General features: G+C 39.5%; 1 protein-coding gene and 1 pseudogene across 1 annotated transcript; both read left to right on the top strand.

Moving 5' to 3' along the window:
• The first annotated feature begins 329 nt into the window (after window positions 1-329).
• Window positions 330-9564, top strand: LOC136391262 (E3 ubiquitin-protein ligase Topors-like). Its single transcript, XM_066362823.1, has 2 exons — window positions 330-2365; window positions 9498-9564. The coding sequence occupies exons 1-2, from the start codon at window positions 330-332 to the stop codon at window positions 9562-9564; spliced, it is 2103 nt and encodes a 700-aa protein (XP_066218920.1).
• A 711-nt stretch (window positions 9565-10275) lies between these two features.
• Window positions 10276-26150, top strand: LOC136391261 (small ribosomal subunit protein eS25-like; annotated as a pseudogene).
• The last annotated feature ends 390 nt before the right edge of the window (window positions 26151-26540 follow it).

The following is a 26540-nucleotide window of genomic DNA, read 5'->3' as shown; positions in this document are numbered from 1 at the left end:
TGCTAGGTTAAAGGATATGCTACTTAACAGCTGATGTTGACTTTCTATTTGCTTTCCAGAGTTTGCCACAACTAATTTGAGAAAGAGAGAATCGGTTTGCCGGAATCTTCACTGCCTTGTCTATGCTGGGTTATACTGATCACATTATTATTAATTTGAGGGCATAGTTTGTTTCTTAACTTTATTCTAGAATTTACTGCACGGAGACAAACACAGTCCAGAAATTTGCATGTAAAGTTTTTTTTATAGATATTTTTCATGACAGATGAAAAATTGATTTTAGTCAGTTCCTCTCCCAGATGAGTGTGCAACATAATCTGTTCAGGACAATGGTATCAGATTTTTCATCTGACTGTGACTGTTCTAACTGCTTGGAAAGCGCCCGCAGTGAGTCTGATTGCAATCCTCGGTCCAGCAACAGTGACAATAATGACTCTTTCTATTCAAGATCAAAAAAGAAGTCCAAGCCTTCATCTGGCAGGCAGTGCTGCCCTTCTCTCGGCCATCGCGCCAGGCCAGAGAATGACCGCAGAGAAGACACAGTGAGTCTTTCCTCAGAGGAGGGGAGCTATGTCGAGTCTTCTCAAAATAATCGCTGTGGTCTGAACCCAGAGGGCATCGCAAGAAAAATCAGACCTTTGAGAGAGCTGACTTTTGAAGAATTGGTGAGGGGGTTTGGGGATAACAGGATGCTTCCACCCAACTCCATGTCCATGGGACACTTTAGAGATCAGGTGGTGATGAAGTTCAGAAGAGCTCTATATAATTCTGGAATATGGGTGGCACATGTCCAAGGCCACAGATTTGAAAAGCACTTTTCTGCTAATTATTTCAAGAGAAATCCTGGTTGCCGACGCCGGCTGGTCCCCTGGCTGAAGCGGGAACTGACAGCTGTGTATGGAGATTATAGCTACACAGTGAACACCCTTCTGAACACCATTCTCCGTCACATGACAGAACATGATCTGGACAGCGAATCCTTTATTCACCTCCTCGAACCCTATCTTGAACAACACACCCACCATTTCCTGCATGAGTTTATCAGTTTTGTTCATTCATCTTATAACATGGAGACTTATGACCAACGTGCCATCTATCAATATTCTGCTTCGCCATGGGTAAAAAAGGAGTCCATTGCATTGGCTCCTGAATTGCATCTGCCTAAGGATCAGGCTCTACTGGCCAGTCTACATGATACAAGTTCGTCTGAAAACACCCATGGCCAATGGAATGAGCAGAGCCTTCTATCAGGCTTGAAACAGTTTCCAAATGGTAATTCCTCCCTGAAGAGGTCTGAAATCCCAGTAGTCCATCATAAAACAGCAAGCAAATCCCATGCTTGGATCAAAGACACACCAGAAGTAGATGATCATAGAGGCTCAATTTCTACTAATAACATGCTCTTGAACTGGGCTATTCCAGAGGAAAGGGACCCAGGCTTACCAAATTGCAAACAACATGTTCAAGAGAGGAAGACAGAAGAGAACAAGTTGCTTGCTGGTCATGTCCTGGGAAAGGGTGAAACAGCTGCACACACCTTCAGTTCCCCAGCAAGTTCTAATCAGGGGAAGCAAAGGAAATACAGTCTAAGAGAAAGAAAGGTATTGAGCCCTGACCAGCATATGAATGTCAAGAAAGATGCAGAAAAAAACAGATGCTCAGATTCTTCACCAAAGATCTTTCAAAGACGACTACCCAGAGGAAGATCCTTGATAAGTTACAAATCCATAAAGAGGAACCCCTCCTGGAGTTGCGTTTCTGAAAATGACCTTTCTTCTCTGAGGGATGGCAGGAAGCTGAGGTCTTTTAGAATAAAGAGGGTGAACGGCAGACCTCTCTCCCAATTTGCAGAAGCTGGTTCACACGCCAGCAGAAGACGCAGAAGAGTATTCAGGTCTCGTCCTCGCAGATCCAGATCTTGGTGCGTCAGACTTACAGAGAGGTCTGTCAGTAGAGAGTCGAGTCGTCCCTCTCTGAGAGGAAGACACAGAAGTACATGTCGCATGCAGAATATACGCTGCGAGATATCAAAAGAAAAGGGTGTGCATTGCTATGAATCAAACCATCAGAGGGCTTGTTCAGCCACAGTCCAATACGGGAAGCTTCTTTCAACTGCTGGGAAGAAGCCCAGGTGTCCTTCTAAAAGTGAAGATGCTTCCCGAGCTGGAAGCCACTGTAATAGTCCCACATGCCTACAGATTGAGAAACAAAGATCCCCAAGCAGACAAGAGATGAAGAAAAGAACCACATTTCCTAGAGCTAGAAAAACAAGAGCGGTTAGGGACAAAAACAACAAATGTCGATCTCCGGATATGCGAACCGCTGAGGAAGTCAGTGATCAAGCAGGGGATCTGAATGCCATAAGGCAAGTGAGCAGTCATTCTGCGTGTGTACCAGCCTGCAGGAGGCAACCCCAAAAGAAAAGGGGTTGGAGCCTGCAGAAATATCACTAGGCAGAGAATGAACAGAAAAGAGACAAAGTATCAGAAACACAGAGGTACAAATTGTTCTGAAAGGCAAATCTGCCTCTCCAACTCACCACCCAGGATCTTTGAGAGGATGTGTGTAATCTGGAGAAGATGACTAAAAAGATGCATCCCCTCACTTTGTAATTGGAAATAAACACCCAATGATTAAGTTCAAGGTTTCTATTGGAGACAAATGCATATTATTAAATTGGTCATATATGCATATAAATATTATGTCCATCTAATCTTTCCTTATAAACTCAATTCTTCAAATATTTGACTTATTTTCTTAGGTTACATATTTAACTATGGAGATTGGCTGCCAGAAGTTGCAAACACCACAGAGACTACACTAATAGGGTCATATGTTACTTCACACAAGTTATGCATATTATGTATAACTAAACAGAAGTGTTATTATGAATATATACGTATATATATTCCAGACCCAGATAATAAAAATGCATAGTCACTGTCTTAAGGTGTAGTTATTGCCTTCAAGGAATTCACAATCTAGTTTTGGAAATATATGCAAATAAATAGGAAAAAAGGAACTTCAGTGGGATATTTAGCACTACCCCCTATCTTGCTACCCCGGAAACTGTACCTCCATGTACCCAGACATCTAGATATCTTCATTAAAAGATGGCATGTTTTTAGATAACTCTAACTGCCTACCCACTGTAACCTCATCCAGCAGTGGTAACTATACCTAAGTCAAGCTAACCATAGTATTTTGCCCCTCTGGTCACATAATTGATGAGTCCAGTGGTGGTCAAATCATAGTACTCCCCTCAGATTTTCAGACTCGTTCTAACAAAAAGGGTCATTCCCCCTCCCCAGTGGCAGTTGGTAAAAAATTTAAAGTTTGATGAGTGTTTAGAGCTCTATTTATCAACTTGTGAAGAAAGTCATTTTGAGGTAAGAGAGGAGAAAGCTACCAAGGAAGGCAAACCATGAAGCAGAGCCTTGTGTCAGGACCTGGGTTTTCTAACACTTGAGCTACCTCTTTTTTGCTCCTCACATGGTCTTATTTTCTAACTTTTCTTTAGATTTTGAGAGTCAATGCATTTCCTCTCTGCCTCTCTTATTAAACTGCGATTTCCAATCACTTGCAATCAAGCAATTCACTATGAAGTGGAACAGTGGAAGTCTGTGACAGAACAGACAGGGAGCAGTGATGCTCGTGGGGCGGTATCTGAAGGCTTCTTGGAGAAGTGACATATTAGTGTGATCTTGAAGAATGAATAGGAGTTTTCCAGGTGAAGGGGTTTACAAGGGCTATCAAGAAAAATGGGCAACTTGAAAAAACAAAAAATAAAAATAATATTTTCCAGCACTTTCCCTGCAGTCTAACTGGGAAATTCAGAGATACACTGAGAAGGGAGCCAGATGCCAGGTTGTGAACAGGAATGAAAACTGGCTTTTCTGGGTCAACAGCAGTCATGAAGCACCTAAATGCAGCACAGGACTCAAAACTCAAATTCATAGATTTTAAATAATATTTTGCTCTAAAAGCTGCCTCTTGAGTATCTTAACTATTTTTCAGAACTGTTAGAAAACCTGTGTAACAGATAAAAATGTGTTCCAGTACATTCAGTGATATACATTGCCATATATAACATATATCTCCGAACTTTCATTAAGTTCGATGAGCAGTTCATTATCAGCCGTAAGCTAAACCTTTCATGGTAAAAATTCATGGGAATGTATGGAAAATCCTGAAATTAGGAAAAGAAAATCAATTGTAGTGGTCCAAGGTCACCCAATTTAGCTGTACTTACCATTAAAAAAAAAGTAAAATATAATTGTCCAAAGCATACGTATGGGTCAATGATGCTAGACTGCAGTCACAGATATAGAGAATTTCTCTGGGTAGAAAAAAACAAAATGAATATCTAAATATCTTCCTAGATGTTCTCTAGGAAAGTATATTTCTCTAGGTGATTTGGAAAATGAATTTTGCTTCGTTTAAGGAGAACGTTACAGGGAGGTGATTTTTGCTTAATCAAAGAAAGTCTGTTCTATAAGTGTGGTCATATGGTTTATATCAGGGTAGACCTATGGTAGAAGAGGCCAGTTGTGAGAAGGAGCTGTCATCCTTGGAAGAGTTTGGGTTTGGCTGGGTCCCCATAATGTGGGAAATTTGACTGGATGTTTTATAAATTCCCGTTTAACTCAAAGATTCCAATTCATTAGAGTCACAGAAATTTGCTAGTGAACCAAAAATATATCTTTAAACAGTACAACAACTTAACTTTTCTGGGTGAGAAAAACAAAAACAATTCAATGATATCACAGTAACAATAATTAATATTGAGAGTTTACTATTTGTAAGATGTACACACACATACAACTCTATGAGGTACTACTATTTGAATCCAGATTTTATAGTTGTAGGAAATTGAAGCTTACTGATGTTATTTGCTGAAGGACACAAAACTAGTAAGAGCTGCAGTCTGGATTCGAACCCAGATGGCCCTATCTCCAGAGTCACCGATCTGAAACCCAACTTGACATTGCCTACTTTCTTGTTGGTCTCTTTCAATTATCTTCTATCTTTCATATTCTGTGGTGAACACATTCACACACATGCTATGTTATCTTATCTTTAAAACAAATAAATAAGATTGGTTTATTTATGTTTGTGTCTTCAATGAGAAAAACAACTTTCAAAGAGATCGTATCATAACAAGCAACAGAGTCGAGAGCCAAACTGTAGGTCTAACTGCCCATGCTTTGTGTTTATACAGCTTATCATGGTTGACTGAGCTTTTCAAATCTAACTCAAATATATCTATGACCCTTACCTAGTTTTCTCTGCTACTGAAAATACTTTTTCCATTCAAAACCCAGGATACTAATATAATCATGCAGGGTAAGGTATTAAAGAGTTGCTTCTACTTATTTATAAAGATAAAAATCAATTCCTCTTTCCCAAGTTCACTCTGCATTGTTCTTTGGATGGTAATAGGTTCATCTCAGCCAGATGGGAGGATGCAGGTGAATTATTTTCAACACATGTGCTTCAGCTCACACAGTCTCTTCTATGGCACGTGCGTCAGCTGAAACTCTGAAGCCGAGTCAGCTTTCACATCTCCCCTTGACTCTGGTGCTTTTTGGGCTGACACTCCTTGCGGTACATTCTATTATCTAATGACAGGCAGGTAAGGAGAAATGAGGTTTTCTAAAGATACTTGAGTCACTGTCAGGTGGGAATATTTTAAAAAATGGGTTGTTAAAGCTTAAATCTTTCTATCATGCATATTTTAGCTAATGTGTATTTTTAATCCCCACAGCTACAATCACTGGAACCATTAGTTTATCCTCTTAACTGGGTTTCCTGCCTCTGGGCTCTCTCTCTAGATTATCCTCCACACTGCTATGGTCATTCTAGTGCAGTGGTTTTCAACCTTTTCACACTTGGGAACCAGTGAGAATACAAGAATTATTTTGAGAACAGCTAAGACAGAAATCACCCTGAGCATAAGTGAATTTGACTAAGATAATTGGGTCTATAATATTCATGCAGGGTGGTTAACTCTTTCATGGACCAGCACAAAATTTCTGGTTGACTGGTCTGTGGATCTGCAATTGGAAAACACTGTTCTAGTATAGACACTTATTCATGCAATTTCCCTTCCCAAAATTCTGCATCAGTTCCATGTTGTATCCCCCTGGCCCCAATCTTTTCCTGTATTGTTTTGTCCTAAAAGACAAAACACATAAAAAAGACATACCTACATATATACCCTGCACAAGGACAAGAACATACAAATACACATCGCTATATCTGCATACCTCCTTTCTAATCAATAGAATAGACTGTAACTTTTCTGCTTTAGACAAATATATTTCCTTCAAAACAATCATTCCAGTGCCTTCCCTATAGTAGGTTTTCAATTAACATATTTCCTCTAATTGGCCTGGTACTGTTGAACTGCATGATTGTGGGTAAGTTAGTGTCTCTGCAATTGAGTTTTCACTCACATAAAGTAAAACTGATTGGATTACTTCTGAACCACTAATCCGACGTCCTATAAAACAGTATCGCTGCCTTACATCTGAATTTTCTCATGCTTCATGTCAGTGAGCTTGACTGGACTCACCTTCCACACTCACCTAGACCATTTTTTGTTCTTGTTGTTGTTATCACATTATTGGCATTTATGGTGGATTTTGAGTTGGTGGCTAGCCTGTAATATAATTTGGATTTGGCAACATTCTGCTAGAGGATCTTTTAGGTTTCTTTTAATTTTTAACACTCTATAAATCTTTGATTTGGGGGGAGCTAATTAATTAAGTTAGTCACTTCAAAGCAACTACTGAGCTACTAGAAGTATTGTACTGCTATGTTCTGATAACAAATTTTATTATATTATTAAGTAACCCTAAGTAAAATTTACGGACACTGTTTAAAGATATTGCCATAGGCACTTTTCTCTCATTGATATATCATTTATTCATGTAAGTTATACAGTTTCTGAAAACAGGCACCTTTAGCAGTTTCAGAAATGCTTAAATGTAAAACTGCTCAGGGAGTTGACAGGTGTATTTTTTATGTTAGGCTTTATAACAAACAAATATGGTATCAATATTATTTTTATGTACCAAACACTATGCAAAATCATTTTAAAATATGAAGATTCTGCAAAGACACGTATTTATCAAGAACTCAGGAGAATAGTGCCTGGTGTTAAAATAAGCAAAGAACAGATGCAGCAGCCTAGCTGCTGAGGTAAGACTGATCAGTTGCTCCCCAGCTTAACCCTGTAAAGCCTCCCCAGGTTCTACTGTCTACTGTAACAAGTTCTTTGCTTTTTTCCCTCCAAATGTGACCCAAGGACCCATGATGGAATGGTTTCAGAGAGATGTTGTTTCCTCACTCAAGCCAGGCAACTGTCCACCTTCATGCCGACCTCTAAGCTTAGAATGTTCTTTGCCCCACTGTTGTTTAGTCCAGACTTACTTTCTAGAATTCCATTCCTTTTCATTGAAGCTATATTTGATGTTTTCCCGAATGTCACGCAGTTAGAAGTGTACGATTACTCCCTTTGTGCTCCCACACAAACTTCTACTGTAATAGCTAAAATACTTATTTTGATGTTTTATCTTACATGTCTGAGGCCATCTTCCCCTTTATCTTGCTCCAAGAATGAGAGCTTCCTTAAGACAAGGGCCAGCTTGATACACAGGAGGGACTTAGTGAACACTGAACGGACGAATACATGATAAAGGACACTGAACAAAATTTTAGATATGGATAGAGTAGGATCTCCAGTTGAAAGAGCCATTATTCGAAAAAAGTGACTCAAGTAGGGCCCCTGCCATGAAATCCAGTGTGATCCATTCCAATCACACTCCTGTATAGAAATTAAAAGTCAATTTTCCTCAAAGAAGGTAATTCTTAAGGAGATTTTAAAGGATGCCCTTCTACAACTACTTACCTATGAATATGAAATATTCTATGTACTACATCACATGATACTTTCTACTGGACAAACACTCAGAACCTCAGTCTCCAACCTGAATCAGAACTTCACTTTAATATTATCCCCAGTGACTAATGTGCATATTATTTTGAGAAACACTTCTTTAAAATAACAGTGGTGGGGCTGAACTCCAGCTAGAAATTATGCTTTTATCCAAAATTTAAAAATACATATCTGCCAGCAGGTACTGGCCAACAGTCATGACTATAATAAAAAGAATTTTAGGTTGAACAAAAATATTGAGGTAGTCTAAACAGAATCTATGTAATTGTTCATTATTTATAGCCCTTGAGGGAGTTCCTCTTCAGAAATCTAGATAGGCAGGTAGGTAGGTGGCCTAGATGGATAGAGATAGATAGATAAATTAGATAGATAGATAGATAGATAGATAGATAGATAATAGATGATAGATAGATAGATAGATAGATAGATAGATAGATAGATAGATAATAGATGATAGATAGATAGATGATAGATAGATACAGATAGGTAGACAGACAGACAAACTATATAACTTATACATTATATGTGTAGGAAGCACATGAACTATTCTACACATGGAATATACGTGAATATAAACTCACAGGCAGAAATTCACTGGTGGGTATGTTTATGAAGTTCATTAGGATTAAGCTCTAATCAAACAAAGATAGCCTTAGGAAACACAACTTTAACCAGAGTGTTTACAAAGTATTTAAAGAAGCAGTATAGCAGAGTGGCTAGAAGCTAGACTCCCGAGCCAGGCCGTTTGGATTCAAATCCTTATTCTATGCTCAGTAGCTCTGTGGCCTTGAGCAAGTTATTTAAAACAACTTTTCCTCAACTTCCTCATCTATATCTGAGGATAATATAGCACCTAACTCAAAGGTTGTTATGAGAGTCAGTATATGTACAATACTTAAAACAGCACCTGACGGATAGTGCTATATAACAATAATATACGTATATATATATACCGTATATCTGGTGCTATATAAAGATAATATACTTATATATATATTTGTATCATTTATTATCATTATTATTATAGTAAAGACTTGGCATAGGGGAGGACACAGGTTGGTTTGGACACAGGAATTGACCTACCACAAGAACTGAAGCCAAAGGACAACGGAGGGCGAACGGGCAATTGTGATGTGAAAACTGTGACTGGCAGTTCAAGCATAAATAATCAGGATGGACACTTAGGGGGTCGGGCTACCATAAAGGGAACAGAGGGACAGAGATAAGGAGGAAACCATCAATTATTGGGCACATGCAGTATGCCGGGACAGTGACAACAGCCTTCACATGTATCAGCTGTTTAATCCTCAACTCACTGATAGGTCTGTTGTGCTAACCCCATACTACATAGGTGGAAACTGAGACGCAGGAGAGCTAAATGAATTGGGATTCAAAAAGTAGGTGAGAGCTCTTTTTGCTCGATTTGAGCAAAGGGGTGCTTAGATTTAACAATCCCACATGTCACGCTTATCTAAAGCAAATTCATTTGTTTAATTAGTAGGAAATGGGCTAATTCTTTCCAATATGATTTAAGCTCTTCTAAGGATGATGAGGATGAAGAAGATGATGATGATGATGATTATGATGATGGCGGCAGCTGACATTTAAACACTATCACAGTGCTAAACACTATACCAAACATATTGCTGTGCTTATTTCTATTAATCTTCCCAAGAATACTTCGAGGAAGGTATATTATTATGATTCTTGTTTCACAGATAAAGAAACCCAGGTGCAGAGGACTTAGGGAACTCTCCCAAGGCTACACATGGACAGTGCCAGAGCTGGGTGCTTAGCCCAAGCGGTACGAGCCAGGGTCCATGCTCTTACCCATCTCGCTGTACTGTCTCCTGTTAAAACAGCAACAACCACATGTTGGAGGAACATGGAGGCAATGAATTTATTTATGTTTTTAGGACCTTGTTGCGAAATATTGGGAGTACATGCTCCCAAATTTAATTCTCACCATCATGATGTGAGGTGGGAAGCAGTTTTGATGTGAGACTTTAGGAAATTGGGAATTAAAGTTTAAAACTGACTATTTAAATGGGGAAACAGAGGGCCCTAAAAATAACCACATTTTAGTTAAGTTAGAATTCAAAAAAATAAATCTCTTGATAAGGAATCAATAAACTTTTTCTATAAGGAGCCAAATAGCAAATATTTTTGGCTCTGTGGGAACACAATCTCTGTAACAACTGGTAACCACTGCAGCATGAAAGGAACCAAAGATGACACGTAAATAAAAGAGTATGGGTCTGTACCAATAAAACTTTATTTATAAAAATAGTTTGGTGGGCCAGGTTTGGCCCATGGTCCATCATTCTCAGATCCCTGTTCTTGTTCTTGACCTTCAGGTAATGAAAATAATATACTACTTTTCACTTATGGCTACCAGGTCGTACAATTCATGATAAAGAAAATATAGTACCATTTAGGATCCTCTTTCTTAAGAATTAAATGAAGCAGAAAGAGTGGTTGAACTACAGAATGTTAGTGCTACAAAGGGCTGACTCTGCCAACGTCTACCAATTACAGGTAAATGATGAACCATTAGAGCCAGCAATACTATCCTAGAGAGGATCTTAAAATTATGAAAAGAAGTGAAAGCTAGTTTCTTCAAAAAACAGCTACAAAGTGAGGTGTCAGATGGAGATCATAGATTGTATGCCCCCCGTTTCCCTTCCCCATCTTTCATCCTCTCACCAGGCATTTATAATAACTCCATGATGAAAAATTACTGTCATTTCGTCTTGAAAGATATACAGCATCCACGTGCGGGCCAAGTGATTTAATCTTGATTAGTGCTGTCTGAAGGCTTGTCAGATGGGCTAGCGATTGGTCATATATTTTGCAGCACTGCTATTAAATCCACTGGGAATTAACATGTTAAATCCATAATCATGCTTTATTACCTGTATAATCCTGGGTGAACAGCAAAATGAAGTTGATTCATTTTTCTCATGTTCACCAAAGTGAAGTCATATTTTCCCCCTTAATTAGTAATTAACCTTTATGGCTCTATTAAGTATTTTATTAAATTTAAATGAAATGTTTATTGGAGAGAGTTCCTGGGAAGTGTAAACCACAATGACAGTGCGGCCCTGGTGATGTCCTGTTTCCTGGAACTTCTCTAGTAAAAAGGTTCATAGTACAAGGAGTTCATTTTTTATCACAAAGTACTGGAGCTAGTAACTTAATAGGCAGTGCAGTATAATAAATAAGCAAGGACTTTGGAGTCGGATAGACCTAGGACCAAATTCATGTCTAATTGCTTAGAAGCTGTGCGACCTAGGACAAGTTACCTAATATCTCTGATTTTCAGTTTCCTTATATGTAACATATGAATAATAAGTATGCCAGACTTCTGAGGACAAAGGAGGTAAATGAAAGAGTGGGAAAAATATGTGAGGCAGCCCATTTACAGGGCTAATTTTTATTAAAGTTTCAACTTGGGGTTAAAGCAGGCGAGGTTGGCACGGCACTCACATGGAAAAGAACATGGAGGAAAAGGATGATGTCTATTCCTTAGTTCTTTCTCCAGTCTTCAGCTCCACGAACTAGAAATGAAATGAACTCTGTGAAGAGAAAATACACGGCATAGACTGCTAATATACTTAATTAAAAATCCCTAGGACTATAGTCAGCCTAAAACGTCACCTTGCATAAATTAGAAAAAAGGTCTCCTTAGGGCAGAGACAGTCTTGTGGGCATAGAGCTCGACAAGCAGAGAAAGTTTGTGTAGAGAAGAAGGCTCATGGCTTGGTGGGCAGAGCATGCGTTGGGTATCAGCATCCCTGGTCTCTCAGTGGGCACCCTCGTTCAGACCACAACCCTCACAGCTGCATGTGGGGCCCTGAATCCCAGTTTCCACTGGGCTTTTGGTTGGAGACAAATTTCCCAGGCTCTGTTGTACTAGGAGTGGTCACATGAATTAATTCCAGCCAATGGGATGTATGCAGAAGTGATGTCTATAACAACTTCTAATCATCTCCTTAAGGGAAGCCCTTTATCTGGGATATTCTCTTCCTTTTCCTTACACACACACACACACACACACACACACGCACACACACGCACACACACACACACGCACACACACACACACATGGATATTAAAATGGGACTTTTCTTATTTACAAAATTTGGACTGCATCCCTGAAGATAAAAACACCCATACATTCTAAAAAAGATTATATGTGTGGCAAATCACCTCCAAGTCTGTGGCTTGTCTTACATTGGTTGTTATTGTTTTTTAATGGTGACTTTTGAAATATAATCATTAACATTTTTTTGTTGTTACAAAAAGAAACAATGCTTGGAATTACATGTTCATTTTATAAGGGCAATTCTCATGATACTGTGGGGAACTAGAGGTAAGGGCCTGAGGCCAGGAAACAGCACATTGGAGGCTGTGCTGTCCACACAGTCTCTAGAGTAATGTTGGGCAGGCAACGAACCTCCAGTTACATATGGTGATCTAAAAATTGAATACAAACCTTTCTGTTTCTTTAACATCTAATTTTAAGTTCTCTCTCCCTTTTTAATATGCAAGTGTAAGTTCATGGCACAGAAACAATTTTTTAAGCAGCTAATAATATAATTGTGTACCAGACATATATGTACTTCCTTTGCTTCACAGTTTGTAAATTTTTCATAGAATGAAGTTTATTTCATTGCAAATTATAAAACACTGAATTAAACATAAGCCTGAATGCCAAAGGAGTAATAGAAGAATGTCAAATTTTTGCCTGCTCTTGGTTAAATTTAAATAAAATTTGCTGGCCTTTAGAGATGGATACTTAAGACTTACCAATGACTAATTCTAACATGAGTGTTCTACATATTCAAAGAAATGTTTAAGGATGTAATAACATTTTTGTTGGAGCATCGACACCTATTTACTGCATTTGCTTCAAATCCTATGTTTATTTCTCAGGTAGTCGTTCTATCTTAGGTTTGGATGCTTGAGGTGCACAAATTTTACTGCTATTTTTAACATGAACTCATACCCCAATCCCTAGCTTGTACAAATGACTAAGGAATCCCACTTATTGGGATTGCAATGACTATTTACGGTAACTAAGTGTCAGAGCAGTCCAGTGACCCTATTACTGTCTCCTCGCCTGAGTGATGGAGTCATATTTGTCACATCATTTCAAAGTGATACCTCTTTACACCTGACTGGTTTACCTTGGGTCAATATTACTGACAAATGACTATCACCTTCAATACCAACCACTGATAACACTTAATGTCCCTTATACTTGCAAAAGATTAATTTAAATTTCCGATGTACTTGCAATCCAAGAGAAGTCATGCCAAAGAATATATTTAAGTTTCTTGAGTGCCCAGAACTGTGCTACCTAGAAAACATATAAATTGTGTAAAATAATAGCTCCATTTTTTGAATGTCTGGGAGGGGGCTGAACATTGCACATACATTATTGTAGCTCCTCCTCTCAGGCAAGTTAAAAGGTAAGTATTTTCACACCTATCTTATAAGTGAGGAGACAGAGACTTGGAGGTAGAACTGACTTAGTTCTGTCTAATCCTGATGCTTTTGCTGCTAAGTACCTGGAATAATCTTAGACAGTATTCCTGCCTTTCCTGGTTGGCCATATCCTTTAGGAGATAAAAGGAAGACCCATGTAGCCATCTTATTGGCAATATCTTTCTCATCTCCCTCTCTATCCCCACACTCAAGTTTCACTGGACATACCTTATCTAAGCAAGTGTACACTAAGCAAAGCATCAACATCGATCAGCACATCCGAGTCTGCCATTTGTGCTTCCCATGTTTCTCTAGCCTCATCCCATGGCCTTTTCCTCGTATACATATGGCCATGTCTGCCAGACCCTTGCCCTGCAGTAGTGTCTTGACACCAGATCAGTCCTTACTGGAAGACATCGCAGGCAATTATTCTCTGTCCCTGGTTGGTGTCTCTGGCCCTCCTCTTCCCCACCATGCTTTACAAACTCCAGGATTCTAATATCTCCCGCCTTTGTCTCTATTCTGCTGCTATGACCTGCTTTAACCTGCAAAGTGAGATTCAGTCTCCGAAGCTTCCCTATACCTGTGCTACCCACAAACATAAACCATTAGATATTTTGTGTGTGTATATACATTTTAGAATTTTTAATATGCAGAAGTTTAAAAAACCTACCTAATATTGTTTCTGGTTCCACAAAGTTGAGGAGCATTCACCTGAAAATCTCGGCTTGTGCTCAACCCTGCCTAATTAATTGAGCTGATGACTGCCCATTGTCAACACGAGAGTCAAAGGCCTTGCATACTGTGCTCCCCACTGGCCTGTCTGATGCCATTTCCTGTCACTCTACTCACTTATCACACACTCTGACCACAGAGCACTGTGGCCAGTGCCCCTTCACTCGGACCTCCTCTGCACCTGCAGCTGGCCCTGCCAGGAAGGACTTCTTCCGGGAATGCCATCATCCTTCAAAAATCAGCTCCTGTTTCATTTCCCTCTCAAAACCTTCCCTGATTCCCTCAGGCTTCATGAGTAGCTTCTTCCATTGTGCTCTGCCTAATAGTCCTTCATGTCAGACTCTCTTAAAGCCCTGTCTCCTGGTATTATAATCATATTTATGTGCCCTCGGCTCCTGCTTGAATGGGATGTTTTTAATGGCAGGGCCAATGTCTTGTTTACTCCTGGTCCCCTCAGTACTTCCTGCAAGTGCCTGGTTCTTTGAGAAAGTATCCCCAAATTTGTTGAAGGCATGAATAAATAAGTACATGGATAAAAGAATCAATATGTTTGAGATGAGGACAAGTAATTATCATAACCACGTGTCACGCATCCCAAGGCCCAGAGTGTGAATGACAGTTACAAAACCTCCACAGCTATAACGTCCCTCTTTGCATCATCTTGCTGGAGGAACCTGGCATTTCATACCAATTTTTTTCGACCTCCGGATGTGGAAGAATTGCTCTTCCCCATCAGGGAGAGGCAGTGTGTCAGTCTGATGTGTATTCTGTAGCAGAGCAGTCCCCTTCACAAAGTGATTGCTTGTCAGCCTGTGACACATTATGGCAGGTGTCACCGCAAGCCAGCTCTATTTGGCACAGAGGAGAGTTAATGAAGGAGTGAATGGGGAAATTCTTGAAAGATGCAGACAGTGTGGCTGGGAGTTGGGGGATGGAAAGAAGAAGCCTCCTTCTCTCACACATGAGAAGGGGTTCACTCCCAACCTTCGAGGGGGACAAGTTTATCTGAGAAGTGTGCTGTCCCCATCTTCTTGGGAACCTCCCTACAGGCTCTTCTGCATGGGGCTTGTCCTCTTTCTCCCCACATTCTGAAGCAAGCAGCCAATGTATTCCTGGCTATCGTGTTAGTATTAGAGCCAGCAAAGACAGGAGACTCTCCTTACCTGTTTTTAGAGAAGAGGGACCCATGGTTTGTGAAAACTAGATGGAGACTCTCTGATCCTTGGAAATCTATTTTGCCTATGAGAGGATTCTCTCTCTTTCTACTTCCCTATCTTTGGATAATATGACATCTCATATCTGGAAAAAAAATGTCCCACTGACTGGCATTGAACATTTATAACTATATCTGGTGTTGTATAAGATTAAGATACAGGCTTGTTCTCCAGGAGTTTATAGTCGATGGAGAAGCACACAAGTGAACCAATGATTACAGTGTGATAAGTGTGATTTGTGGAAGAGCTAAAAACAGGGCACCACAAGAACATGGTGGGGCCTTTGAGTCAAGTTCTGTGGTTACAGTAAAGCATCCTAGGCAAGGCAGGGCGTGAGCTGAACACTCCAAATCACTGATAGTTAAATAGGTTGAAAGAACAAAAGGGGCCAAGTGAGCAATATGTGTGAAGAAATGGGCAACATGATACTATTTTGGGAATTATTTGATATGACTGGCATGCAAGCTGGGAAGTAGAGGGGGGGAGGAAATATGCAGGGGAGTTGGGTTCAGACAAGACTGTGATGGGCTTGGTGAGTAATGTTGAGAAGCTTCGACTTCAAGACCTCAGGGGGGTGGCTGAAGACCACAGCCCAATAGTCTACTCTAGGTCAACGAATGGGGCTGTGGCCACAGAGAGGAACTGAGGGGGTAGTGATGTGTGTCTCTGAGTTTTGATTCCCAACATGGAATGAAGCAAAGAGCTGGATTTCCCTGCTGTTCTGACAAGGAAAACCAACAGCCTATTCACAAGGCCAAAGGCCCCAACACACGAGCTACTAATATCGTGATGTTAGACAGAGTACAACTGATTTTACAACCTTTTCAATCAAATCAATTCACTTCCACAAGTCCCCATTTGTTTTTACTTGAAAAGCTGGTCCAATAAATTTATCTCATAGATTTTTTTTTTTTTGCTGAGTATTAAATAAATTAACAAATGAGAAAAGTGAAAAAGGTTTAACAGAACATCAGATGCATACTTGGTATTAAACAAATTGTTTATAAAACTTAAATTGTGACATATCTATCAGAGCTCTATACCAACACTCCCCAACAAAATTTTCTGAGCTAATGGAAAGGTTTTATGTCTGTTCTGTCTAATGCTACAGCCATTAGCAACATGTGTCTATGGAGCACTTACAATGTGGCTAGTGCAACTGTGGGAACTAAATTATTAATTAGATTTTGTTTTAATTAATTTAAATTTAAGAAGCTACATGTGGCAAATGGCTAGCATATCAACAACACAGCTTTATTTTCTATAAAGTCTTCATATAATTACAAAGTTTTATTCTAAAAATATATATAAAAAATAAGGTTGTGATTTCTAATTTTGGTAACCCATTAGCAGGACATAATAGTTATTAGTATTCTACTCTATTTGCCACTAGGCATTTTGAAATCTCTTGCATAAAAATAAATTTTTTCAAGGAAATAATTGTATTTTGACAACATGTTTGGGTACATGTTATAAAATAAATAAATTATTTATTTCAAAAATAAAATTCCATGACAGCATCTATAATATGAGCCCATTTACTTTGAAAAGATATACATCAAAATTTTAACACTTTATCACAGCAATGTTGGATGATATATGATTTGCGTTATCTCCTCACTAAATATTTTATAGTGCTTGAATTGTTTTAAATAACAAGTTTTAATTTTATAATTTGAACTATTTTGCTTTTGTGGTACAAAATAAAGAGGGGGGGCATTAACCAATAAAGTTCCAGAAAAAAACAGAATAAGCCCCGGACCACCCACAGAAACAGTGCCTTCATTTATGTCTCCATTTAGGGCATTAAATTTTGTCTTTCTATCATGAGTAGTGAATCACATTTTGATATAAAGTGAGGGAGACAGAAGTTAAAGCAGCTGGTCTGAGGTCTATTAACTCTCTTTGCCAAGAGTGTGCTACTGATAAAAGCAAAGAGGGCAGGGACCCAGGCTAGTCTCCTTGTCAGCATGATAATTAGACCTGTTGGCAAATGATAAAATGATATTTGCTAGGAGGAGAGTCTTTAACTATAATGCTGTTAACAGGATGTGCCTGGTTATGTAATGCTCAGAAATTAAACCCATAATCTATAAATTTATGATATATAGTTCCTATAAAATGGCAGGAACATTGAAAGGAAACCCTTGACAAATTCAATTTAAAAAGAAGGAAGGAAGGAAGGAAAGAAAGAAGGAAGGAAGGAAAGAATGAAGGGAAGAAAGAAGGAAGGGAAGGAGGGAGGGAAAAATGTGGCCCTTTCCTAACATCACTCATCAGTAAAAGTTAAGTGAGCGTCCAGGCTTTACCAGGAACTGTCCATGGTGCCGTTTACTCAGAAGTCAAGACACAATCCCTGTTTTCAAACAGTTCATAATCTGAAAGGACTCAGTGTTGCTAGTACTAAGATATAAACATGGGTGCTATGTCAGTACATATAAGAGGCAGATACTAGTCTGAAAAAATTATAGAAGGTCTTCTCAAAGTGGCAATATCTTAGAAGATGTTGAAGTTATGTTGATAAGTGGCTGTTGGGTATTTTGGGAACTCTGGAAAGATTAATAGTAGAAAAGCACAGATCTAATGCAAAGCATGACATATGGAGTAACTAAAAGTAGGCCAGGATGCATATAGCCTTGTTCATAGGAGAAGGAGATCAAAGATGGACAATGAGGCAGGAAAGGTAGAAAGGACATATTGGATTTTTTATGTTACTTCAAGAATTTACCAACCATACTGAAAACAAAGGGGAGCCATGTTAAATAAGACAGTGGTACACACATAGTAATATTTTGGAATAGTTATTCTAGAAGTCATGTGGAAAACTGATTAGGAGAATATAAACCCAATTGATCTCTGCTAAGAATGTGCTGTGGAGAAGTGACCATATTATTTCGCTCTTCAGAAGGAGAGGAAAACTACAAGCTACACAGTCTTTGGGAATTGCTTAGAAACACATTTTCTGACTCAACATCTCTCCACACTCCTTTTTCAGGGGAGAAATTGGAATGGAAGGCATCATCTCAGTTACAGGCTCACTTGAAACCATAAAATTTTCCTGTTGCAGTAAACTTAGAGCTACTCAAAACTGGAAAGTGATGGTTTATGAAGACAGAGAGAGAAGGGAGCATTTCATTTTAAAAATGAGTATTGATTTTTTTTCTTATAAGAAAACATGCACATTGTGGACAGTATAGAAAATTATAAGGAGAAAAGCAAAAATGCCTAGTGATCCCATCTCCCCAGGTTATTGCATAGATAACATTGTGAAATAGTTCCTTAGAATCTTTCTTCTAATTGGGTGATGCTGTATTTAGAAGATAAAACAGGCCCTGGCCGGTTTGCTCAGTGGTAGAGCGTCGGCCTAGCGTGCAGAAGAAGTCTCACGTTCGATTCCCGGCCAGGGCACACAGGAGAAGCGCCCATCTGCTTCTCCACCCCTCCCCCTCTCCTTCCTCTCTGTCTCTCTCTTCCCCTCCCGCAGCGAGGCTCCATTGGAGCGAGGATGGCCTGGGCGCTGGGGATGGCTCCTCGGCCTCTGCCCCAGGAGCTAGAGTGGCTCTGGTCGCGGCAGGGCGACGCCCCGGAGGGGCAGAGCATCGCCCCCTGGTGGGCAGAGCGTCGCCCCCTGGTGGGCGTGCCCGGTGGATCCTGGTTGGGCGCATGCGAGAGTCTGTCTGACTGTCTCTCCCCGTTTCCTGTTTCAGAAAAATACAGGAAAAAAAAAAATAGAAGATAAAACAATTTGAACCACTTAACCTATTGCAGTATTTTAATAGAATCCAGTTCTAATATTCAAAAGCTTTCTTATACTTTCCATTTCACATGAACAAAATATCTGCCCTTCTTTGGAGTTCCTGAGCAACAAGAAGCTACTTTCTCTCTCTTCTCAATGCCTGTCTGTCCCTATTTTCCAAGTTCGTTTCTTCCCTCCTCCTCTCCCCTCTTTGCCTGTGATCACCACATTATGCTGAATCTTTCAAGCTTCTGCTTTTAGAGTTCCCATGATGCCTTAGTTGAATTGAAACTGTCTCCCAATAGAAGGGTTTTTTTTTTTCATAGAACAATATTAAGAATGTAGTAAATAATTTATATTTGAACTTGACCCTAAAGGTCTCTCCTCAGAATATAAGAACAATTAATGAGAGCAAGGGCAGAAAGGACTTTTCGATCTCTGTATTCCACAGAGATATGTGGTACCAATTATTTAAATCTGGAATAACCTTACCCTTTTAGTTCAAAGGACAGGAGAATTTCAGATCTACTTCAGTGGGGAACTAGCTTATGAAGAAATCAAAGTAGAAAGTGGAAAAATAGCAAGGACTTGGAAATCCAGATGGATTGAGAAATAGGATAATTCCAGGAAAGATGAAAATTCTTCAAATAAAAGTCCTCATTAAATGACTGACTAAAGCATTATTCTTGCTTTTGTGAATAGTGTAATATCTAGTGTAGCTCTCCTTAAAGAACTGGTCTTTAACAAAACTATAACAGCAAGGTTCTTGTTAATTAAAAATCATCATATTATTTATTTCTGGATTTGGCAAATCAGAGTCTGAACCATGCTTCTAGAACAGTGCCTAACAAATAGTGTATTCAACAAATGGTGAATAAACTAATAAATACTGGATTGGTCTTGGAAGTATTTGAGCAACTAAAGTAAGATTAGTTTTAGGAGGCAGAACTGTTCAGGCAGTGACATTCACGACAGGTGTCAGCAGTAAGATGATTCATTGTCATTTAAAAGGATGGGGTCAAACTCTGGGGCAGTGCTAAATGAAAAACTAAAATTGGGTGGCCAGGATGCTGGGGACAGGAATAGAGCCAATTTCTTGGGAAAAGTAAGATTGTAGGGTCCACAATGCTGAGGATCACATCAGGTGGTTACATTGTTGTGTTTCTAGCTGAGCACAGTGTGCCAGGCATAGAGTAGCTGCTCAGTAGACAAGATTTGTTAAATGGATGAATAATGAACCCAGAAGGGAGGCCAGGCATATATATACATACGAGTGTGTGGGTGTTGGCTCAGAATTCTCAGTTAGTTACAAGGCAGCAAAGAACACTTTATATGCCTAATGAGTAATTGTTGTCCTACCATTTTTTATAGGCTTAGTCACACAAACAATAGATTTCACCCTGGGGTATTTCAAATGGCCTGCATATCTTCTCACAGAAACTGACAGAACTGAGTCTGATCACATGTGATTTGAAAACAGTTTAATATACATATAGTTAATATTGTAATGGTGAGCTTATATTTATAAGATGTGGTTCCTTTATTTTTTAATTTGATATAGAAAAGTTAGACAAAGTCATCATTTCTTCTTTCTACCAGCTCCCTATCCAGCTGGAAGCTCCTCACATGCAGGAAAATACATTTCCTGTCTCTCCGACCTCAGGAGGCAGAGCTGGGACTGCCGCACAATAATCATCAGCACACATGCATTTAATTGAGCTGAAATCCCCGAGGACCGCTTCCTCCCAGTGTTCCAGGCCTGGGGGCTACTGCTAAATTAACAAGCTGTTGGGTTTAACAGATAGATTTCAACCCCTCTCCCTTCACCCCAATCTAGTTCTGGAACATTCCTTCACTTGCCACCAGTAAGCTAGCCCACCTCTAGATTCCCCGTTCTTAGGAAAAATGAGTGAAAGACTTTAAAACATAATCTTTTAACACTAAATACCCAAGACTCTTCAGATACATTCCCTCATTTGAGATGTTTTTGTATTTTGAGGGAGTGTCTTCATAACAGGTGGATTCCATTTCATGTTGATGTTGATCGCACTGAATCACTGTTACTGAAGTGTGCATTCCCAGCCCTAACCACGACCTCACCGACCTACAGACCCTCCACGTGCACTCACTCAATCGGTCCCGACTCTTAGTCTTACAGCATCAATTCGTAGCATACCACATATAACAAAACTATAATTGTCCAGTCACTATCATTCTCATGAAGTAGGACTTTCAGAACACAGAAGTCAAGACTGTACACTCTCTCTCATGCTCCAGCCACATCAGCCCATAAGAATTCTGACTTCAAGTTCAAGGTAGACTTACTTTCCTTCCAAAATCTATTGCAATGTTAGTAAATAGAGAATAATCTATATATAGCCTCAATCTGAGAATGGAGCCATTAGAGATGCTGGGGAATTTCTATAATATGAAAAGCAATATGGACTGTTTTGTCTGACAAATCAGACTAGAGAATGTAAATAGCTCGGAACACAAAAATTTGTAGTTGAAAAGGAAGCTGAGACACTCAAGTAATTAGGGAACTGTGGTCAGGATAGCTAGCTGCATTGTCTCACCCCTTCACCTCGAACACACGCACATGCGCGCGCACGCGCACACACACACAATGTAAATCAGGCTCCAGTCCTGATCTTCCTTCTCAAACAAAGGCCTTCTGCCAAATTAAAACTAGGACCTCTAATAAAGATGCTCCTACCCCAGAGTTAAAACCTTCTGTATGGTGTCCTGACTATGTTCTCCTATTCCCACAGATTAGGACCAGTTGACAAATTCTGCCCACAAATAAAGAGCTCAACTCATCACCCCAAACAGTTTTATCTGTGAGCATTTGCCATTTTTGTTCCCTCTGTATGTACCTCACCTAATACTCACATGGCTCTCTTCTTTCAGGCTTTATTATAAAGCCTTCCATGAAAAACCTGTGGAAAACAGTCACATCTCTTTCTCCATTCATGGCATTCTCTATCTCCATTACTTTGCTTTATTTTCACTGCCTAAGACTGTACTTTCAGGGATCATTCCTATAGCTTGTTATTTTCACTGCCTGACATATTCTTTTTGTTCGTTTAACCAGCGTCCCCCTGCTGAAATATAAACTTCATGAGTTCAGGACTTGATTTTGTTGACCACAGATTTCCCAGTGTTTATGACAGTATCTGGCATTTCGTAGGTGGTCAACAAATGTTTATTGAGTGCGCCAATGAATCCACTCAGAATACGACAAGAGAACTTAAGTCGCCTGCTGTTAAGCAAGAAAAGAAAGCAAGAGGTCTAATTTGATGGAGAAATTTACAGGGCCCTGAGCATAGTGTCTTCATAAAAGGTGGATCCCATTAAACATATAGCAATAAAAACCCACTGGAATCATTTAGTCCTTCTGCCCACCAGGTAAAGCAACAGCATTCAGAATTTCCAGAAATAACAGAGATAGAGGCAAGCACATCATAGCACAAATGTGAACCCAAATAAAATGTAGCATGATTTTGAGCAATAAAAGGATAAAATGAAAGAGACATTATTTGACTTGCAGCCTTAAAATATTCAGCCTCTAGCAGTACAGGTTTGAGGTCATAAAATTGTTGACTGTCTTACTTTCTCTGACTATATGACCCAGACCTCCAGGGCAAAGAGGACTTTCCAAGCAGGGGCTGAACAGATTGTTTTATTCCCAGGGCAAACAATAGAGTTCCCAGTGGAGGGATCTTGGTCTTTCCTTAGTCCGTGGCTTTAACAATTATACTGCCAGTACATAGTCACTAGCCACATGTGGCCTTTAAGTACATATAAATGGAATTAAAATGACATAAAATTAAATATTTCCTTTCCACTTGTACTAGTCACATTTCAAGTGCTCACTAGCCACTACTGTAGAAAGAATGAATGAATATATGAATGAATAAATAAACAAATAAAATAGACCAGTGAAGAAATAAAACACTTTAATTATCATATCGTTGGTCCAACAAATGACAGAGACTGGTAGGCGAAAAAGGAGTCAAAGAAGATAGGCCATTTTGCACCTTGGTATTCACATGGACTTAGAAAAGCAACAGCTCGGCAGTTGCCAATAGCTTCCCAGGAAGGAATGCTTATTTTACATGTTATTACACAATCACAGACTTGTCTCCCCTTTGTTTCACACCACTCAAATTCCTGCTAAACGTCTAGACCCATATTTCTGATTGCTCCCTTTGAGGGGTCATTTTTATATGGCGAGGCGACAACTTTTAGTCTTTGTTCTCATTTGGTGGTAACCCTTACGCTAAGACAGCCAGACGTCCTTCCCCGTGTTCTGCCAAGCAGCACGCTTCTGCAGTCAGAATTACGTAAAAGTTAGCACGTAATTTCTGGCATCTGTTGTTCCTGCTATCTCGTATTTTCTTTTTTGAATTTTGGAAGAGTCCTTCAGATTGAGATTTAATTATTTCCAAAATACAATTAGAACTGCAAATTTCTAGTCTGCTTGATTAGCTACTTTATTTCCCATCAAGATTACATATCACTCTCTATGGGAAGTCACTATATTGGTTGTATACTGAATAACATTTATGTGATCATAATTTTGTAAATTCGTCTTATTGATTTTTTTTTAAAAATTTAAACCATTAAAAAAGCATCAGATTCATATTATACTTATAAAAGGGAATGTAAAGTCAAGTTGGTAGATTGAAATCACTCACAGAAATAGGCAAATGCTAAAAAATCAGCTTCTCCTCCCCCACCAATTAGTCAGTTTATCAATGAAACACTGGGTATGAGATTATGCAAATTTAAAATGTAATTATTTAAATGATAGGTATCAAGGGATAACCTAAAGGATGACAAAAATAGAAATATATATACTACTTAGAGCTATAAATAAAGCCAATAGAAGATCTATGAAAAAAATATAGATAAAATTAGAAGGGAAGAAGTAGTATAAATAAATTAAATTCCTAATCTTTCATGGGCTAAGTTTATAGCTATTATTTAAAGTTGATATATTGGGGAAAACAGATATCAACATATTATTTAGAATAATTGTGCTAAGAGATGGGGAGAGAAGAACACATTTTTTTTTCATTTAATATTGCTTCATACTGCTTGAACTCTTATTATGTATGTATGTTAGTTTAATAAATGTAAAATTTCTGAAACAAAACACATATTCACTACCACATTGGCTTTGTTCCTCTAAGTGTTCCTTTTTATTTTATTTTTATTTTTTTATAAAGTGAGAGGTGGGAAAGCAGGGAGGCAGAGAGACAGACTCTGAAATGCGCCCTGACTGGGATCCACCCGGCAAACCCCCTACAAGGTGATGCTCTGCTCACCTGGGGCCACTGCTCTGTTGCTAGGCAACTGAGCTATTTCGGCACCCAAGCGGGGTAGGCCATGGAGCCATCCTCAGCCTCCAGGGACAACTTGCTTAAACCATTTGAGCCATGGCTGCAGGAGGGGGAGAGAAAGAGAGAAGGAGGAGGGGGAGAGGTGGAGATGTAAATGGTCACTTCTCCTGTGTGCCCTCACTGGGAATTGAACCTGAGACTTTCACATGCTGGGCTGACATCTACCACTGAGCCAACCCACCAGGGCAGCCTTCCTTATGGCTCAGTGATTTGTTATTGAACGTCAACTGTTAAAGGACAATAAGGGAAACAAAAACATTTATTGGGCACATACCATGTGTACTATCCTAGAAGTTTCAATATTCATTAATTCTTAATCTGTTAAAGCCTTCTAATCCCTTGTTGAAATAGGTATAACACAGGAGCAGTCTTAGAATTTAAAAACCTGAAGCAAAAAAGGCTTCTATCTGAGGCATCAATTTTGATACACCTACAACAATTTTGGGAGTACAACTATCATCTGTGTATAAAACTGACTTTGTTAGTGATGTCAGGGTCCAGGCTACATTGCTCATTGAAGATCCTTTCATTGTTGTTAAAGAATAAAGACTGTAAAATAAGGATAGAAGGGGCAAATACATTATTCTTTGATCATGCTTGGCTGGCCACAGGTGGGCAAGCAGATTGACCTGTCCATCCAAACTCAGTAATTCCTCACTCCTTCACTTTTTGTTTATGACTTTATTTCTTCACGCTTGGTAAGAGCAGAAACTAAATCACGGCATTTCTTGGCTGAAAGGCAGAATGAAACAGCTGTGACCCTTGAGATAGTGTTTACTTTGCTGCCTCCTGATACACAGTAAATCACTTCTGTTGGACATGGTTGATGGCTTTTGTTCATACAATCGTCTGTCCCATCTGCTCCATTGATTGATCAAGAGGCAGAGAGTGGCTGCTTTAGGCTACATGTATTAGTTCATTCATCAAATGTTCATGAGAACCTACTATCTGCCAGGTACTGAGAACAAATCAGGTACCCCTACCCTCAAGGTGCTGACAGTCTACTAAGGGAAGACAAACATGTAAATATTAACCATTACACAAGGAGCATAAGTACTAGAAGAGGTATGAATAAAGTGCATGAGAACACAAAAAATAAGAAGAGTATTTCTGCGCAGGAGAAAATGGAGGAAGGCAAGGTACAGGAAGGTTTACATATAAAAATGATATTTAACTTTTCTCTGAGCTCCTTCTGAGGATGACAGGAAGAAGAAAGATGTTAGAAAGTTAACTGAGAAAGACATAGACCCAGAGAACAACTCTGGGGCAAGGCCAATAAGAAGAAGTGGTCCAAAGGTACAGTTTGGGACAAGCTCAATCACCTAATCTTGTTTGACAAAGTGACATATGACAAGTTTGATAAGGAAGTTCCCGCTATTAGCCGGTAAGCCCAGCTGTGGTCTCTGGGAGAAGGAAGATCTGCGGTTCCTTGGCCAGAGCTTCCCTTCAGGAGCTCCTTAGTGAAGGACTTGTTAAGCTGGTTTCAAAGCACAGAGCTCAAGTAATTCACACCGGAAACACCAGAGGTGGGGACGCCCCAGCTGCTGGGGAAGGTGCACGAGCAACAGCCGGGCTGGTGGACGGCTTCACGACAGAGTGAGAAGTAAAACCTAGAAATCAGCAACTGTAGCACAGATATAGCCCATAAAGCAGGGGACCCAAACTTTTTTACACAGGGGGCCAGTTCACTGTCCCTCAGACCGTTGGAGGGCCGAACTACAAAAAAAAACTATGAACAAATACCTGTGCATACTGCACATATCTTATTTTAAAGTAAAAAACAAAATGGGAACAAATACAATATTTAAAATAAAGAACAAGTAAATTTAAATCAACAAACTGACCAGTATTTCAATGGGAACTATGCTCCTCTCACTGACCACCAATGAAAGAGGTGCCCCTTCTGGAAGTGCGGCGGGGGCCAGATAAATAGCCTTGAGGAGCCGCATGCAGCCCGTGGGCCGTAGTTTGGGGACCCCTGCCATAAAGA

Source organism: Saccopteryx leptura, chromosome 2, assembly GCF_036850995.1.
Source record: "Saccopteryx leptura isolate mSacLep1 chromosome 2, mSacLep1_pri_phased_curated, whole genome shotgun sequence".
Classification (NCBI taxonomy): Eukaryota; Metazoa; Chordata; class Mammalia; order Chiroptera; family Emballonuridae; genus Saccopteryx; species Saccopteryx leptura.
Note: the sequence above shows the minus strand (reverse complement) of the source record. Positions and strands in the feature narration are given on the sequence as shown.